This window comes from Xiphias gladius, chromosome 16 (assembly GCF_016859285.1).
Source record: "Xiphias gladius isolate SHS-SW01 ecotype Sanya breed wild chromosome 16, ASM1685928v1, whole genome shotgun sequence".
Lineage (NCBI taxonomy): Eukaryota > Metazoa > Chordata > Actinopteri > Istiophoriformes > Xiphiidae > Xiphias > Xiphias gladius.
Genome location: NC_053415.1, coordinates 26,007,501 through 26,026,294, shown reverse-complemented (window position 1 = coordinate 26,026,294; position 18,794 = coordinate 26,007,501). Strand labels below are relative to the sequence as shown.

At 44.6% G+C, this 18,794-nt stretch overlaps 1 protein-coding gene across 1 annotated transcript in view; it reads left to right on the top strand.

The window, feature by feature from the left end:
- Positions 1-1,005: 1,005 nt before the first annotated feature.
- The window catches only part of kcnh3 (potassium voltage-gated channel, subfamily H (eag-related), member 3), a 128,239-nt gene continuing 110,450 nt past the window's right edge, over positions 1,006-18,794 (top strand). Inside the window, exon 1 of the mRNA XM_040148481.1 lies at positions 1,006-1,133. Within this exon, the coding sequence (XP_040004415.1) occupies positions 1,058-1,133 (76 nt within the window). The 5' untranslated portion in view covers positions 1,006-1,057. The remainder of the gene's footprint in view (positions 1,134-18,794) is intronic.

The window sequence follows — 18,794 nt, the reverse complement described above, 5'->3', positions numbered from 1 at the left end:
CTTTACATGTTTTACAGCCCACAGGAGAATTAACTCGAACTTTAAAATGCTATCCCTTTAATGTCCAAACCAGATTGTTAACAGGTTAACAAAAATGTACACCCTGTATGTTCTAATCGCTCCAACTTGCGTCCTGTAACCAGAAGGTGGCAGGATTTCACCGTGCAACGAGGCCCGAGCGGCTTCCTACATCTCCAACCGCACGGAGCCATGTGGTCCTGAGGAGAGGCGAGACGCGAGCAGGGGAGTCGGCCCCGGCGGGCTCCTGTGTTTTCTGGTGTTTATTTTTATTTTATTTTGTTTAGAATGGACTGAAAGGCCTTGCGTGGTGCATTCCACGCCATTTTTCTAACTTAGAAACAGAATCGAGGACACTGCAGAAAACGGTGGAATTCTCTGATCCATCCAGGCTGCGAGCAGCAATCTCAGAAAAAGAAGCCCAAGAGGCTCTCGGCCCCCGCCGCGGGTTCCTCTACCCAGAGCGGTGCAGATCTGACCGGGGGGGGCATCTCTTTGTTGTCTCCCCACCTCCACTTTGAAAACGGACCCCAGCATGGCAAGACCTGAAAGGCGTCATGTGACTCTGCTCTCGGTTGTGGCAAGATAACCACGCAACGAGGGAGAGGGAGAGGGAGAGCGAGACGAGGAGGAGCTTGCTGTTATAAGCTTCACTCCACGCACCATCAGCACCAAAACTTGCAGTCTCTCCATCCATCCTCATCTCTCTCCGGCGCTCTTGCTTTTGGCGAACACACGACATTTTCTTTTTCTTTTTCTTTTTTTTTCTTTCCTTTCCTCTTCTTTTCCCCCCGCCCGCCGTTGGAAGGTGCACAGGTGCATCCCACGGTCAATACTCGCTCTCTGCTGAGTTGATTATGGTCACAACCCCCGCGGTGCCAAGGTGGAGCCACCGCGCGTTTCTCGGATCGGTGCGCTTCTCCAGGGGCTGGGATGCGCACCGGGCACCTCTCGCTTCCTGCCTAGTTTCGGGTCTGAGCAGGAGTCCAGCGCTGCTCCAGGGCGCCGAGGCCGGAGGACCCAGTCGACCCGGAGCAGGATGCCGGTGATGAGAGGGCTGCTGGCCCCACAAAACACCTTCCTGGACACCATCGCCACCCGCTTCGATGGCACCCGTGAGTAACAAACGAGCCTTCCGATGATCCCCGTTACCTGCTCCGCACAGCTGAACCGTAGCTTACCTCATGTCAACTGTTGTTTCCCCCCAAAACACACGTTTCGAAATAAAAAACCTCACTGAACGGAATACACACACCGCGCCTGTGTTTGGATTCACATCTAACAGTGGGAGTGTTTCAGGATGTTTCTCTAAGGTGAAACTTTGAAAGTTAAGAAAATATTCACCTTTTCACTCACACGCCTCGCGAGTAAAGGGACTAGTCTCCTCGGTACGTGTTCATGTCTCTCGTGTTTCCTCGGGAGATACGATCTGCACCTGGCTGCACGAGACGAGGTCAGGCCACGCGTCCGCACGACGGGCCTCCAACAAAACACAATGGAGCTGATTAGGGTTTGGCCCACAAGTTTTATAACCTGCACACACGGTGGCCCACATGTGCACAGAGAGCCCGTTCCTCCCAATATTCAAATGCCAACGTGTTTTCCAATGCGACAGAGCCTGCGGTCGTAGCTCGTTCCACCGTGTGCGTCCGGTGCGCACGTCCAGGCTCCGCGGCGTGTCGTGTGCCTCAGTCAGCGCGGCCACCGGAGAGGCTGCGGTTCGCGGTCCTTCACTCCGCGCCCTGTCACAACAGCTGAAGTGATGCCGGGGAGAGGGGGGGGGGGTCTTGTGAACAGATGCCACGAGCAGCCCGTGTGTGTTTGGGGCTCATGCCGGGTGGGTGGGCGGGTGAGAGATGCTTATATGGCGTTGGAGCCGTTTGTCTCTCCTCCTGCGTCGACCAGTCAGGGCCATGGGAGTTTGTGTGTGTGTGTGTGTGCGTGTGTGTGTGTGTGTGTGTGCGTGTGTGTGTGTGTGTGTGTGCGGGGGGGGGTTATTCGACCACGCAGCCAGCAAGTCTCTCCAAGACCCCCATGTCACTCAAGGTTTTCCCAAGGCCTCTGCTCTCGCCGGGAAAGGGACGATCCCCAGCAGCTTCACGTGTGCCTCTCGTCTACAGAATATTCAAATGCTCCAGTTTTGAAAGGCAAAGTGAGCGGTTAGTTTTGTCTCTGCTTTTCCTCATCCCCACAGCAGACACCCCGAAGCCTTACTCGCAGCTCCTCTCTGCTTTTATTGTCCTTTGTCTTCACACTCATCTCGCCGCTGTTAGGTGTCACATGACGGAGTCCACAAATACTTCGGGTCTCAAACACTGTAATCCCGGAGCCTGCACTATTCAGATCAAACGCTTGGGTACGGCGCAAATGCACAACAGAAGAACGGAAGTGATCCTGTTCTCTTTCGCCTCCCGCAGATTAGCCCTGGTCATGTAAAGCAGTGGTCTAAGCGTAGCTACTTGTCTTTGAGGGGCTGAAACACAGGCCGCCCGTTTGCCCGAGTGCTGATAATTACACATCTCCAGCAGCACATGTGCAGTCACTGTAATTAACGCGCATAGATGTCATGAATTCATCGTGGCCTTTCTGCTTGTCAGAGGAGGAGGAGGAGGAGGGGGATGAAATGAGCGGCTGTGGGGGTGGGGAGGGCGGGAGTGTGTGTGTGTGTGTTTGTGTGTGTAGCTACCATTGTGGGAGGAGGGGGGATTTGTGGATGTCTAAAAATCCATCCAAACGCGCAGGTATGTGTTTTTAAATGGCGTGACATTAGTCCCTGGTGTAACCAGGCTCCTAGGTGAGAGGGGAGGAGGAGGCCGGTCGTGTGTCTGTCTGTGGATTTGATGGAAGCTGAGTGTGAATCCTGCCTTGTATTTCTGGGAAAAGGCTTTTTTGCTTGGTTGTGAATCAAATGGAAATCACGATTACTTTAAGAAGACACTCATCTCTGCCAGAACCAGACCTGGAAGCGCCCAGTTTTTGTGTCGTTGAAGACTATTAGCTGCTTTCTGCAGCTGCTCCATTGTTTCTACGTGTCACAGTCGACTGAATGTGGAATCTGCCAACGCTGGCGTTGCTCTCGGAAATGTCTCGGCCCCCTCGGGTTTCACGTTCAGGGCAGAGGAGGCTGGTTTCAAAACTTGCTGCCATCAGACGAGACACGCTCACCGCTGCGTTTTCGCGTGTGACTCCAGGTCCGCTGGGCTCCAACAGCGCTTTCTCCACTGCTGGCTGCACTTGTCGTGGCTCAAGCGTGACGCCCAGTAGCAGGGGAGGCGGAAAGAGTGCAGGCCTAACGCTAGCTGGCCACAGGCACAGGACAATATCAGCATCTTAGAGGGAGAGAGGAAGCGTCTGCATGGGGGAATTTCACAGGCTCCAGCGAGGGCTTCGATTGCCTGATGGAAACCTTGCCGATATTTCCAAAGGGCTAATCTATCGACGGATGCTTAGGGGCTAGCAAATTTTAATGTCAGCTCTGTCGCTGTCAAACCTGAAAGTAGGGAAGCGAGCAAACTTTTTGTCTCCTGCTGATGTTATTTACCAAACTGATAAAAGTTCTTTCTGTTTTCCACAGATTTAAAGTGGGTTTATTCTACTGGAATCAGTTTCTATGACCAGGGAGCCCTGTGTCCTGCCCTGACTGCATGAATGCAGCTGGTGCTGGAAACGGTGACTTTCTATATTGACACTGACCAAGAAGCTGTGTTTAGCGCGGATGGGTTCGTCCTGGCACGTAGCCGGTTCGCTTAATAGGTTTAGCATCTGTGCGAGGCCCGTAACGATTAGTCAACTGAACAATTAGTCGACTGACAGAAAATTCAGTAATCAATTAATCCTTCAAGGTGTTTCTCAAGCGAAAATGCCACACACTTGCCCGTTTCCGCTTGTCCTACGGGAGTATTTGCAGCTTTTCTCTCTTCTCTATTTTATATCATTGTGGACTGAATATCTCTGTTGTTGACTGTTAGTCTCACAGAAAATGCGATGTGAAGATGTCACCTTGTGTTCTGGAAAATTTCACCATATTCTGACATTTTATACTCTAAACAGTTCATTGATTAACTTAAAAAAAAAAAAAGACAAATGAATCGATAACGGAAGATAATTGTTAGTTGGAGCCCTAATCTGCACGCCGGTTGTCAAAGTGGTACCACTTCACCGTAGAGTGACAGTACAGCAGGGATTTGCACCGTGCAGATAATTTTCTTCGCATTCGACTCGCAGGACGTGCCGCTCTCGTTCAGAGTGACTTCCTGTACGGCAGCGGCATCAGTACACAGAAGGTCACCGACATTAAACGAAGCCCAAAGTTTAGATTTGTGCAGACTTGACCGACCTGAGAGAGTGACGATGTGAGAAAAGTGCATGTGACTGTTGCTGAATCACACACTTGGAGGAAGGTCATTACTTGTGGACGCCTCTCATGACCAGTATTCATATGTCATTCTGTAATCGGCGGATTCCTGCAGAGTTCTCGTTCAAATCGTCATTTTGAGTTTGGTAATACGTACAACTGGCGCGCTGGAGTTAACTGGGGAGCGAGAGCGCGGAGACGACGGAGTCTTCTGAAGACTCGCGTGAACCTCGTGCATACTTCAGTCAGTGTTCATCTGCTGCCGTCCTCCCTAGAAAAGGCGGCAGCTGTGCGGGCCTACACGAGTCAAGTGGTCCTATTAATTGAGTGGGTCTTGGCTCGGTCCTAATCAGGTTAGGGCCTGAGCCCTGCTGATCACATGGACAAATTGGTGGACCGGCACTGTGCATGAGCTGCCTCCAGCCTGCTAGCGTCCTCTCCTTCTCTCATGCTTCGGTTGGACTCCAGACTGAGATTTAACTGTATGAAGAAGGGCCAACAAAATGATTCCTGGCGTGATGATGAATGTCGTTACTGTACTGTCGTCGTTGAAGGTGTTACCTTTACTGTTCTAGAGAAAAGTGCTTCTACAGAGAGACTGAGCTGTGTTTTTGAAAAGCAAATGACAAAACTCAGATGTTTACATTTTATTTTTGTTCAAAATGCAAATATACGGTCATCAAATGTTCCACGAACCCTTTGGTGTCAAACTGTTCATTCCCAGTTCATCTATTACACCTACCCACTTTTCAAAATAGAATCAGATCATATCTGCCGGGAAACTGAAGTCTTTATGTTTCCGCTTTAGCTCAAATGTCAGGGATTTGCTAAAGAATCCTTTAGCTTGCAGAAAATGAATTAGTAGCAAATCAATAAGTGTTGCTTGGACGGAAAGTGGGCTTAATTTCATAACACAACGAAAACCAGAAATGCTCCTCGTTTTACAGATAAAGAAATCGCAGTATTTTCTTTCTTTTTCAAGTTGTTTCATTTCCATCTTCTCATTCTTATCACACTCAACTCACTTTGTCACAAAGCCCATTTGCTCCAGTCACAGAGAAGTAAGGTATATTACACTCGATCCATCTCTAACAGCTGAGATAACTGTCAAATTATCGAACATCCGTCTCTTCTCCACCCTCCGTCCCTGGCTGCTCCTTCCTCCTTCCTCCGTCTTTCATTAGTTGCCTCTCGTCCTCTCCTCTTGTTGTTCACATCATTTTGCGCACGTGTCCGTACGTGCATAAGTGTAAGTGAGAAAATGAGTGTACACGGCTCTGGGCTGCAGGGAGGACGACTGTCACCGCTGCGCTCCGCCCTGTGTTTGTGTATCTGTGTGCGTCTGTGCCTGCGTGTATGTTTGAAAGCACAGATTAGCGCTGAAGCATCGCGGTGTCTCAGGTGTGTGTTTTCCCCCGTGGCGCTTTGTGCTTAAACCCCCTCCTGGCTCCTTGTCAGGCAGGAGCAGATATAATGATAGGCCTGATAATGGCTAGGCTTGGCTCTGGGACTTTATGGTATTAGCAAGCTACACCCATTTTATTTTACACCAGATAAAAAGCACAAAACACAGCCATGCTAGCAGCTCCGTGAGGTGTACTCAGGCACAACACTGCTTTGAACTAAATGGTTATGTCAGCATGGCGACACGCTCACAGTGAAAACGTTAACATGCTGAGGTTTGGCAGTAATTTTTCTACCATGGTCAGCATCTTAGGTTAGCAGGTTAGCATGCAGCCTTTTTGCCAATTGGCACGAAAAACAAAGCACATCTGTGTCGACACTGAAGTTATTTAGCGGACCTGGTACCAGTGATGATGTGACCGATCGAAATAAATACGGTTTCTTTGAAAACGTCGTCGTAAAAGCAAGTGTTACAGCTCCGTTACATTCAGTTAGTCACAGCGGTCTGCCGACCTGTGTTCTTAGTGTTTTTAGGGCTCTGCCTTCACGTCGTCTGGCACAAAAATGACTGATGCATACAGATGTTGAATTTGGTAAGCAGGTATGGGATAGAAAAAGTTTGCTCAGTCCATCCCAAATGCAGATGTCATTAGTTATGTAGGTCCTGTTTTTGGTCGTAAACCAATCCGTATTATGTTGAAATTTTAACCGGATGACGGCCCCAACTAAAAAGTCAAAGAATCACCGAATTTATTAGGAGGCATCGTCTCATCGTGAACCACCAACGTCTGTATTAGTCCGTGTCAATCCACCCAACAGCTGGTGAGACATTTCACACGAATCTGAAAATGGCATTAATTTATTGTTCTACTGTATATTAAAAAGAAAAAAATAATCGGTGACATGTAGCCACTTTATTTACAAGGAATCGGGGCCACAACAAGACAAGCTCAGTATGTATATGATATTTAGAGCGAAACTGTTAGAACTGCTATGAAATAGGGCTCATTTAAAAAAAAAAAAAAGGGTCCCAAAAGGCGTCCATAGATGGTCAGTGACGTATTGTGGGGAAGCTACTTGCTGCAGCAGCATTAGTGGAGTAACGGCCCTCTGGGAGAGACTACTTCATGTTCAGAAAATACTACACTGCAGTTACGTTTCAATGGAAAACATGAGTCTTTTGCATTTAGAGTGTCCTCAGGGTAAAAGTTAAATAAGGAAAGATCGGTGGAGCGTGCATAAGAACATTTATTGAGATTGACAGAGAAGGACGATGGCAGAGAGATCCCGTTGATGTGTGCTTCTCTGATACACGTAGGCCAGTGAAGATAGGACAGAGGAAGATTCCCCCCGGGGTCTAGACGTTGGTGGTGGTGGTGGTGGTGGAATAAAGCGGAAATAAATTTTTATATAGTGCTAAATCAGAAGAGATCTCAGAACGGTTATCTCGCGGCACCTTTCATATAGAGCGGGCCTAGACCGCACTCTCTACAATATTACCTACAGAGACCCAACATTCCAGACGTTAGGTCGTGATGGGGCAGGAGGTTGATTGGCTCCGGGAATGTGCGCAGAATAATCATCGGCCGGATATGGTGTCGTCAGTAACGAACGAAAGGGAATTTGACGGAGTAGATGAAGACGTGGAAGCAGGACATTAGCAGGATTTCCGTAGAGAAGAAGTGAGAGGGAAAAGATCTTCCCTGTTGAACTGTTGCCAAAGCTTCATGTGAAGATGAACTCCTTGATAAATCCTTTAGTGGCAGATCGGAATAACCACCCTGGTCGTGGTTTCAATGTAGGTCTGGGTTACACAGATAATGTATTATAATTGGAATATCGAGTGAGTGGGAAAACAGCTGAGGTGAGTACAGTGAATGCGAATGAGGCAAATGATTATGATCGGAGTGGCTAATGACTTTGATTTTGACATTTCCTTTCAGTGGACCGATAACACAAAACGGAGCACTTTAAAAAAATAGGAAAGTACATGAAATGTTGTTTTTTTTTTCCCCTCCTCTAAAATACACGATTCAAGGCTGCATTAGACAAGATGGCATCAACATTCACGAGAATTAAAGGATGATTCAAAGAGTGGATGACCACAGCTAATACTGTTACCTAATGTAGTGTGTTTGTGTCTGTATTGTAGCTCAACGTCCTCTTATCACCACTGGGCAAAAGAGTGACAGTGGTAGAAACAGAGAGAGACAGAGGTGGGGGAGGCATGGATGATGGGGGGGGGGGTAAAATGGGACTGGCAGGCTGGGTTGGAGGAGGATATGGGAGGTAATGAAGGGTTTGGTGTGGTAATGGCAGAAGTGATCGAAATGAAAAAAAGAAAATTGAGTGGAGATAGACACGGGGGAGAAGGGTGGACCTATCGTGGGTTTTCAAGGAAAACCCATTAAGGTTTATTCATATCGCACATTTTAAAAGCACACGTCAAATAGATCACAAGAACTACCCTTTTCCACCCACGCAACTAGAAGAAATTAGTGACTGCAGCATTACAGCGCTTTTTTTATGGCTCCGTTTAGACTCTCGCTGCATCTGGTTAAGGTCCCGGATAGATTGTGGACTATTTTAATACAGAAAAAAAAAATCACAGTGACTTCAGACACAATCTGGTTATTTACATGTAACCAAAACCACCATCTTTTCCTGACCCTAAACAAAGTGCTTTTGATGCCTAAACCACTGATAGGACTTGGGATACAAAATCTCTGGTGTGACAGTCATGTGCTTTGTAGGTCCTCCCTCCACCGCAACCACCTCCTGGCGACTCTTCTGCCGTTAATAGATCTAGCATTTTATTCATTTTTTTCTTTTTTCTTTTCTTTTTAAATGCAAAAAAACCCCCAAAAAACCGTTTCCTCTGAACATCATGCAGAGATTACGTTTCCAACAAAGCGTATTTGGCAAAACATTTTGGTAGTAAAAGTAATTTCTAGGACACGGGGTTGGAAATTGAAGTTGATGTTGAAAAAAAAAAATGGTAACAAAGTGCTTCAGTGTAAAAGTAGGATAAGTAGAGTCAAAATCTGAGTCATAAGAAGTAAAACTGACAAAAGAATAATTACAACAAAAAAGCCATTTAGGAGAAGGCTGTAAGATTAAAAAGTTTGGAGGAGGGATTTTAAAAGGGGGCAATGACTTTGCCTGCTTGAAATTCTCAGGCAGGGAGTTTCACAGCAGTCCTGCTCTCCTTTGGTGATCCCTATCTTGAATGGAGGGAAATGTGTAAACATATGAAAGGCTGGAGGCCATGTTGGTTTTTTTTTTTTTTTTTTTCCTCTCTTCTCTGCAGCCACTGACCTCCGACATGGCTGCAGTTACTCCTCCTCCCCTCTTCCCCGCTGCTGGTTCACTAAGTCTGCAACACGCTCTCAGACACGGATTCCCACCTGCAGTAATCCACCTGAGACTTGCACGCCATATGTCTCTCAAGGTTATACGGGGCCCGGTCTATTAGTTGTATGGACTGCGATTGGGGAGAAAAATGGATAAAACCACCAATTAGGAACCCTGCTCAGCGCATCTATAATCAAGAGAGCTCTCAGCAAAGTGGGCTCGGCTTTGGTGAGAGCTCGCTTCATTATTCCTGAATTTAAAAGTGTCCTCCTTCTACTTATACTGTACCCGCAGTGATGATATGAAGGTGGTAATCAATGAAGAGAGAACTCTGCTCACTTACTGAATCGGGTCTTTAACAGATGGATAATTCCCACTAGACGGTGAAAAGCGCCCGGAACTGCAATCAGAAGTCCTACAGGGGGTTTTGTTTTCTTTTGCTCAGAAACCCATGCACGTGCTAAAATAAATGTCTACTCTCCGACTCTCTAAATCCCACACACACACACACACACACACAGCCTGTCTGGCTGCAGTACATTGCCTTCAGAAACGCAGTGGGTGAGTTGAAATCAATAGCTACCCAAACAGTCATGTATTATTTACAGTGGCTGTCTGTTTTAAAATAATCAGTGTGGATGCTTTCACCACCCACCTGCTTGTGACTCGGTTTACTGAGGCTGCAGGTGAAACCATGCAACCCTTTCTCCGACACGTTACGTTTATATACAACTAATCCGCAACGGCAGATTTGTTTCTGAAGGTGCGGATTGGTTTGGGGTTTTTTTGTTTTTTGTTTTTTTAGTGACTGAAGCGTTGCATTTAGTAACGGCAGTCTGGTTGGGGTGGGTGATGGGCGTGCAAAGTGCACCGCTACCACACCAGAGACCGGGATTTGCATATAGAGTCAACGATTAATGTTGTAAGTGCCCGTAGATTTTGTGCATGTAGGTTCATGAGGAGGCCAACTTGGTCTCACAATTTACTTAAAAATTCTTTATTCCCTTTCCAATCCGTACACAGCACCTGTTTATCTCTTGTCAGCTTTCCTGCGTTCAGTAACCATGGCTACAAATAGATTACATGAAGTAAACATGCACTTTCAAACAAACTGACGGCACCTATCAAGGACCGATAATGAGAGAGGTGATGGCACTGAATGCAATTTCTGCCGCCAATCAAAAGACCAGGACCAAGTATCCAGTCGGTGCTATAGGGGCTCTTGAACAGAACCAGAGGGAACAGGTGTCAAAATGTCAAGTTGAATTTTGTCATCTTTTATCCACAATGAATCCTTCAGCTCTGTGTGCGGCAGCTTCTTTTAGCCCAGCAGACCCGTTTAGACCCTCCGTGCTTTTTACTTCAGCTTTGTCAAAAGCATAATTGGGACAATTCTTCAGTTGTAGCGAGGCGGAGGAGGCGCCTCGGCCAGGTGAACTGACAGACGGGCCGGCTAAGGGAAGCAGAAAGAGAGAGACAGACGGGCAGAGAAGCAGACAGAGCTAGAAATAGACACCAAACCAGGTGGTCGATCTGGATGTCACCGTGTGCGTGAGAAATGAGGGAAGCAAAAGACATGAGCATGCAGGACGAGAGGGACTGCGCCTGGGACTGTAATGGCAGCAAAGGAAAGTGATGAAGCCGAAGTGACGGGGTACATTAGACTGCTCTGAAGTAATGTGTTCAAATAGGAAGCAGATGAATCCGAGCTCCGGCTTCATTAGACTTTGGACTTTGCACAGTGTCATCAAAAGGGCAGATAGAACAGCTATTAGATTCTCTTCACAATGTTTCCTAAAACCTTGTTTCTTTTATATTACAAATTTCAGCGGCGGCTGGATTATGTGTATTAGTTCTAAAGTGTCTCTGCCTAAAACACAAAATGAAACAAATAAATGCATTAAAAAAAATAACATATTGTATTAGCTGTGGGAACTCTGGCTGTTATCCTGGAAGGCAGCTAAACATTTGCAGTCGGGCAGTCTTTCCAAAAGCGTGCATTTACATTATTATGTTGGATTAAGTCAAGCAGTTCATTACTGCTAGTTACTAATTATTGTATTTTCTCTGAATTCTAAAGTACTCCCAAACCATCATCTGAATAGATAGAAAAGGAAAGAAAAAATGAGCTACATGTTATTTGAAATGTCACAGACTAAACATGGAAAACAGATTAGACAAGACAACAGATTAAAATAAAATGAAAACAAAGGTACACATAGATCAGAGGCCTGCATTTGTGCAAACATGTCTATAAATATATGTGCAGAAAAATTATGTAGTAGTGCAACTCTTAAAGCCTTAGTAAAAAGAATAGTGACTTTTTTTCACTTATCATAAAAGGGATCCCTATAGTATATGTCCTGTACACGATGTAAATATAGGTGTAAGTATGATACATTAAAACAAGTGACATGTAAAATACCCCATATGACCAAAGTATATCCACATACTTTTGTGTACTTTTGGTTTTGGGGCAGTTTTTCATTTTTCTTTCCGGTTCAGATATCGGGAGAACGGGGGTTTTCAATCCTCAACAACTGATCTTAAGTTAAGAGAGTTCACGACGGCTTGAAACACTTCACAGTAACTTTGCATAATTGACAGTCTGTAAGCTGTGCTTTATATTAAAAATACATACATCGCAAAGTGCAAGTGTTGACAAGGACACAAAGAAATGTTTTCTACTCGGAATTGTTCAGTATGAAAACAAAGCTAAATGTGCAGTGAACAGTCTGCAGCTTTCAGCTCGCTGGCCTTTTATAATTCAAATTACCTGATGGAAGTTTAGGGAGGTAAACTTTGATTGATTGAGCTGCTGCTCGTATTACACCTAAAATGAAGCAGTGGCAGTTCCCGTAAGTTCAATGAATATGCAGGTCATGCATTGTGAACGCAATCCCCTGCTGCATTGAAACATATGGCAAACAACATAGGCACCATAAATAGAGAGAAAAAGAGAAGCTGTGGAACCTGCAAATGTACCATCAGGAAAGGGGCATTTCAACCAGAAGAGATGAAGATTTTAGGTGAGAAGAGGTAGAGGATGACGATGAAAGAATCTGGCGGATACATTTTGCAAATCAGTTATTTGCTAATTTAAACATCGTCATTCATTTTACATCAGGCATCACTTAGGAAAGAACATAAATAGAAGCAGAGACTTAAAAATGAACAAAACCAATAAAATGTGTGTCTTCAGTTACGATGCTTTTGGGAAATATCTCTTAAGCTGGAGGCTCATAAAACGGATTTTACGATTATCTTAGCCTTAAGATGCTTTTGGGAAACGAGGCCCTGGCCCATAAAGACATGGCTTTTCCCAGTTTGGTATGGAAGAACTAGAGCCCTGACCTCTATCCCACCCAACAGCTTTGCGATGAACTTGAACACTGACCGCACACCCGAGGCCTTATCACCCAACATTAGTGGCCAAGCTCACTAAAGCCCTTTTGGCCGAATGGGAGCAAATGTCCGCAGCCAGGTTTCAACATCTCGAAAACCTTTGCAGAAGAGCAGGCAGTTCTAGCAGGATATTTGTGCCCATGGGTTTGATGAGACGACTGTACTCTTTTGGTCATGTAGTGTAAATCTGATCTCCCAGCTTCTCATTTCTACAGGTTTCAAACAGCCATATGTAAAAGCAAAAGCAAAGCATCACAACTATACAAATGCTCAAAACCGGGGTTGTATTTCTACCTTTAGCTATGCGAACTACTAAACCTTATGGCAAACAGTAAGCTCTGCCTTCAGTGACAATTTCCTTATTCTACCGTAAAAGCCACACAGCCTTAAACCCTGGCTCCCATCCATATTGTAATCACTTCATTTCAACCTCTGAGTCGAAGTGGCAGTGTTAGGCGGAGGAGCAGATGCGGTTGGCTGCTTTGAACTGGAAGCCAAATGCTGTATGATGTGTGAGTCACTGCGCCACCAACCTGTACAGATCAGAGGGTGTCTTTATATTTTATACTGATGAGGCGGAAGCCATGGCATACAGCCAAGGTAACCTGCAGATATGTGGTGTGAAACTGCATCGCGTAGACAACTATGAAGACGTCCTGTAGAGGCACGGGGCCCAAATCCGTGTCGGCTCTTGTTTAGCTTTCGGTGTGTTGGCCTTGATGTGATCGTTTCACTGCAACGCTCCAAAACTTCAACCTCGTCTTTCAGCCATAAGAGCGACAAGCTGCACTGATGTGGGATGTACAGCATCCTGAGGTCACCAGATGGAGCACGATTTCCCCAAGGGCATCCTTCATCTCCAGGTTTAAAAAAAAAAAAAAAAACTCGTGCAGGCAAACGTACAGTACACATATGGATAAACAGATTTCCTATAGCCATAGAGTGTGATTCTGTCAAAGATGCAAACATATACATAAACAGGGACACAGAAGAGACCTGTAAATTGAGGAAGAGGATGTGTCTGAGAGGATCAGCGACATGGTCCTGTTAGAAATCCTGTCCTGTAGCAACGAAGTGTTGTACAGTGTTGATGATACTCTCTCAGTTTCCTTCTGCGCACACCATTAGAGCGAGACAACGGATGTCTCATTTAAAACCCACATCATTAATCAAATATCTTGTAGCCGACTAAATCACGTCTTTCAGATCTGAAACCTGCCAACGTGGGTTGACGGCTCCAGCCACAGTCAAACATGTCATTGCCAATTATAACAATAGAGTGTTTACTTCCTAGCAGTCCTGACGGGTTAGGGGACGCAAAAACTGTGGAGGCAACAAAGTGGACCACAAGATGATCCCATGATGACCCTGTATGGTGAGACCAAATGCTCACAGTGACAAAGACGGAGTTGCTGGTGTACTTTTTCAACAAATGTGAGCTTCTTTTTTTTTGTATGTGATTTTAGAAAGAATTGGCTGGAACAATGCCGGTACTGTTGTTCCAGACCTCTGACCTCACGGAAAAATTCCTATGTCGACCTTAAATTAGTTTATTTTTCATTGGTTAATCCATCCATCGATTTTCTGCCGCTTATCCAGGTCCAGGTTGTGTGTAATGATTAATTAATGATATAATTATGAATTATTGTGATACAGCTGCGGGGTGCTGACAAAAATGTGATATAAGTATCAATAAATTCATGCACTTGGTAAATAAATCCAGGCCTTGTCATCCCTACTGGCTCTAAATGGTATTTTTCATACATTGACCAGTATGGTTGTGAACCAGTTATTAAATTCTATTCTACGTAATATTAAAAATATCTTTTAAAACAAATGATCTTGATAAACCTGCAGAAACCTTGGAATCCTACTGACTGGTGAACTGATCCTGATCGGACTCTTCCTCTAGCGCCGCCATAAGGTTGACATTTGCGGTTTTGAGTAAAATGTCTTGACAACTATTGGATTGATTGCGGTGAAATTTGGTGCAGAGACTCATGTCGCCCTCTAATTTGTCCAGTATTGTGGTTTATGACCAAGCACCTGCAAAACTAAAGCGGTTCTCGCCAGCCTCTGCCGTACTTTGCTTTCAGTGCCAATTATCATAAGTAAGCATGCTAAGATAATAAAAAGAGTGACAAGTGTAAATACTACACCTGCTAAACATCACGATGTGAACTCAACGCATGGACGTGCCAAAGTACATACTCACAGAGCCACCGGTGTGGCTGTAGACTCTTTGCCTTGTTAAACAACAACATCAGCTTTTACAAAAGAAAAGGCTGCACGGATGAGGAGACGACATTATCAGGCAAACTTTCCCAACTACCTCTCCTTGTTAAGAAATTACGACATCCAGTATCAGCTCGTTCAAACAGTGTATTGAAACTATATGTTCAAACCCAGAGCCCAATAATGGAAATATTCTTGATGTTCTAGCTTTTTCCCCCCAGTAACAACCCTAACACTAGCCCTGTTCAGATTCACTGTATCCAGCACACTGTGTGTCCTGAACTTATGCCCAGCCAGCCGAGGACATACTCCTTAAGTGGAATCTACCTGGCAGGGTAATAAACACAGACTTACCCTATTAATTTGAGCTGAAAAGACCTTCCGTAAGGAAATTTAAAAAAAACAAAAAAACAAAACAAGTGTGGCATATGGCTGGGAGGCGAGTGAGAGGTGGTGCAGGGCAGTTGGAGTCTCCTCAGTCAGCCGGCCGGACAATCAGTCAAACAGACACTATGACTGAGCCAAGTGACCCAAACAGGACTTGGCAGCGAGTGCCTGGGGACCATCACTCTCTACCTCCAACCTGCCGACCGAGGATGGTCGAGACACTGAGCAGCCGTTTCAGAGTTTGCTGCGATCGAGGCGAAACCTCAGCCTCAAAGCACCTTCTGATCGAAATGAGCATCCGTGTTTTTGTGCGGCTGCGTGTAAAATGGCCAGGCTCATTTTTTATTTAGCATATGTTCATGTCCATTTGTTTGTTTTTGGATTGGTAGATGACCATTATACTGCATCATTAGCCCCGCCACTACTCGCCAGTTTGCCATCTCTTCCTGCTTTTGTGAAATGGCAAATATTGACTTTGGAGAAGGCCACGGGCCTGTCTCTCTTTTCCAATATCAAAAGGCCAGTCACTAAGCAATGTTCCAATAAAGAAAAACAATGCTGTTTTCAGTGGCAGGGCTCTGGGAGTGGCAGCTGGTCAGAGAGTGTCTGCAGCGAAAAAAAACACTGGATGCATCTGTTACTCGACAAGACAGATTGGATTTACTTGGCTTTACTAGATCCCAGAGACAAAATCAAACCACTGGTGTCACTTTTTTTTTGTCTTTTTGAGCCTCATGTATTTTCTTGTTTAATTTCCTCGTCTCTGTGGTCTGTGGTTTAGTAGCTCATGCAGTATCACATGCTCACCAAGAATATTTGCTGAAGAAACAACAGAAAGGCATTGTTTGGGTACTTTTTTGGCATGTGTCGAGGGTTCTCTGAAGCCATGTCTAGAGAGTGATTAACTTGTCAAGATGTTGGCCAATAACCTGCATGACTCCGGTCAAATACTCTCCAGCTGCTATTAATTCCTCAGCTTTGAGCTGTTGGTGCTCTGACAGGCAGCCCACCTCACATAAAAAGCCATTTGGACAGAACACAGTGTTCGTAGTATCAGTCACTGTTAGAAAGGGATGGCTTGGATTTATTCAGGGGGTTTTGATTGCACCATGAAAATACATGCATTTATCCAAACAGAATATGTAAATGTGTGCATTTTTTAATTCATGATGCAGTATGAGTCTTAACAGATTTTTATTTTTATTCCTTCTCGTTCCCCTCTTATCCTGCCCTGTCAGCTCCAGAGAGATGCAACAGTGACTGACTGCTACTCTCAACTGCACAGCTCTACACTGTCAAACTAATTGGCTGTACGTGTGAATTTGGCCTCGATTGGGTACCTTTTTGTGTGTGTGTGTGTGTGTGTGTGTGTGTGTGTGTGTCTGTGTAGGTGTGTGTGTGTGTGTGTGTGTGTGTGTGTGTGTGTGTGTGTGTGTGTGTGTGTGGGGCGGGGTTCAAGCATTGCATTTGTGGGTTCAAGCCATTTGCATTATTACCACCTTTTCTTAATATAGCCTGCCAGAGTCATAAGATTATACAATTATGGCAGTCTGTCCAATTTACGAGGGAGACTTTTAAGGATGATTCTCGCACGACAGGATTGTGGAATCGCCACAGGCATTGTGCAGCCTCCGTCAATGTGGTTACGGCTTGTTAAGTACTAAAATGCCAAACACGATGGTGTGTGAAGAATGTTGTTTCCTTGTTGTGGCAATGAGGAGGAAAAGATTCACTTGGTTCATTTTCAGTAAAATCACAGTTATCTTTGCCAGTGTAGACCGGGGCTGTGTCTGATCCCTCCGTGTAGGAGGAGAACTTGTGAGCGAGTGGGGAATTACCGCCATTTTTATACATAGTCCCACATTTTCAGAGGCTCAGAAGTAATTGGACAAACCAACATTATGAATAAAAGGATTATTTCAAATACTTGGATGACAATCCTTTGCAGTCATAATCACCAAATGCTGAGTTTCCTCCCTTGAGATGCTTTTCCAGGTCTTTACTGCAGCCGCCTTAAATTGCTGCTTGTTTGTGGGTCTTTCCGCCCTCAGTTTTGTCTTCAGTAAGTGAAAAGCAGACTCAACTGGGTTGAGGTCAGGCGACTGACTTGGCCATTGAAGAATATTCCATTTCTTTGCCTTGAGAAGCTCCTGTGTTGCTTTCGCAGTATGTTTGGGGTCATTATCCATCTGTACTTTGAAGCGTCGTCCTGTCAGTTTTGCAGCATTTGGCTGAATCTGAACAGAGAGCATAGAACTACACACTTCAGAATTCATCCTGCTGCTTCTATCAGTCAGATCTTTGGCAGCCATTCATGCCCATGCCATAACACTGCCTCCACCATGTTTGACAGATGATGTGGTGGCTTTGGATAATGAGCCATTCCTTTCCTTCTCCAGACTCCTCTCTTCCTCTCATTCTGGTACAAGTTATTCTTGGTTTCATCTTTCCAAAGAATCTTTTTCCAGAGCTGGAAAGGCTTTTCTTAGAGGTTTTCTGGCAACATCTAATCTTTCTCTTCTTAAGTGTTACCAATATGAGCCTCCATGTTTGTTTTGTTTTTTTGACTTATTCATCAAATGAGGCAGTTCAAGACCTTTTCAACACTAGGCTGTAAATGTGCTCCTGAATGTTCAACATTTTATTGGCCGTTTTTTACTGTCATGCTGGTGTTGTAACAACATCACCTGCTCTGATCTCTTCCCCTGCTTCTCCTCTAACTCATCAAGAATTTAAAGCACAGACTCCAAATTGTAATCTTCCGCCACATTTCAATCTTCTGTGTGTTTTTTGACGTTTGTGGGAATGTGCACACACAAACATCAATGTGTTGATGTTTGTGTTCAGTTGAGCTGTGGTTGTGTGAATGTGCATGGCTGTGTGTGTGTGTGTGTGTGTGTGTGTGTGTGTGTGTGTGTGAGTGTGTGTGTGCGCATCAGGGTTGGAAAATGAACTTCTTGGTCACCCAGCCAATAAAATATAATATATAAAATCTGATTTCATTAAAAAACATCTTAATTGCCATTTTTGCAGAGATGTGAAAAACAAAAATAACATTTCACAAATTATGAAGTAATAAATAATTTAATAAAAATGTGAATAAAATATAAATAAAATATGAATATAATTATATAGAAACAAAATAAAATTATTAAAAAACATTTTAAAACAAAACAAATGAACTTAAATAGAAAAAAAAACAAGAATTTCACCACAAACATTTTTCTGCTTCCTCCTTTGATTTGATTTTTTTTTCCTTTACATTTATTTGTTGACAGGTTTTGATTTGTATTTCACCTTCAGAGCTACTCATCAGCATGCATTGCCTCCTAGTGATCACATAATTTACCGATATTTCGCCATACGGCGGTAAAACAAATGTTAACTTCAGCTGAGTTAATGCCACAAACTCTAAGACTCTACTCAAACTCTCAAAAACCATGAAGCTGAGGTTGGAATATCGCCATTTTGTCTTGATTCCCGCCACCTTGATTGATTGTAGATAAGTTGTGTTATGAAATAAGAAATTCCCGGAGTGCCTTCTGTACAGCAACTTCACACATCCATGGAATATCAGCACTCAGGACAATCAAATGGTCCAGCAGCAGTAAGTGGATGAATGTGTAGATGCTTCAGA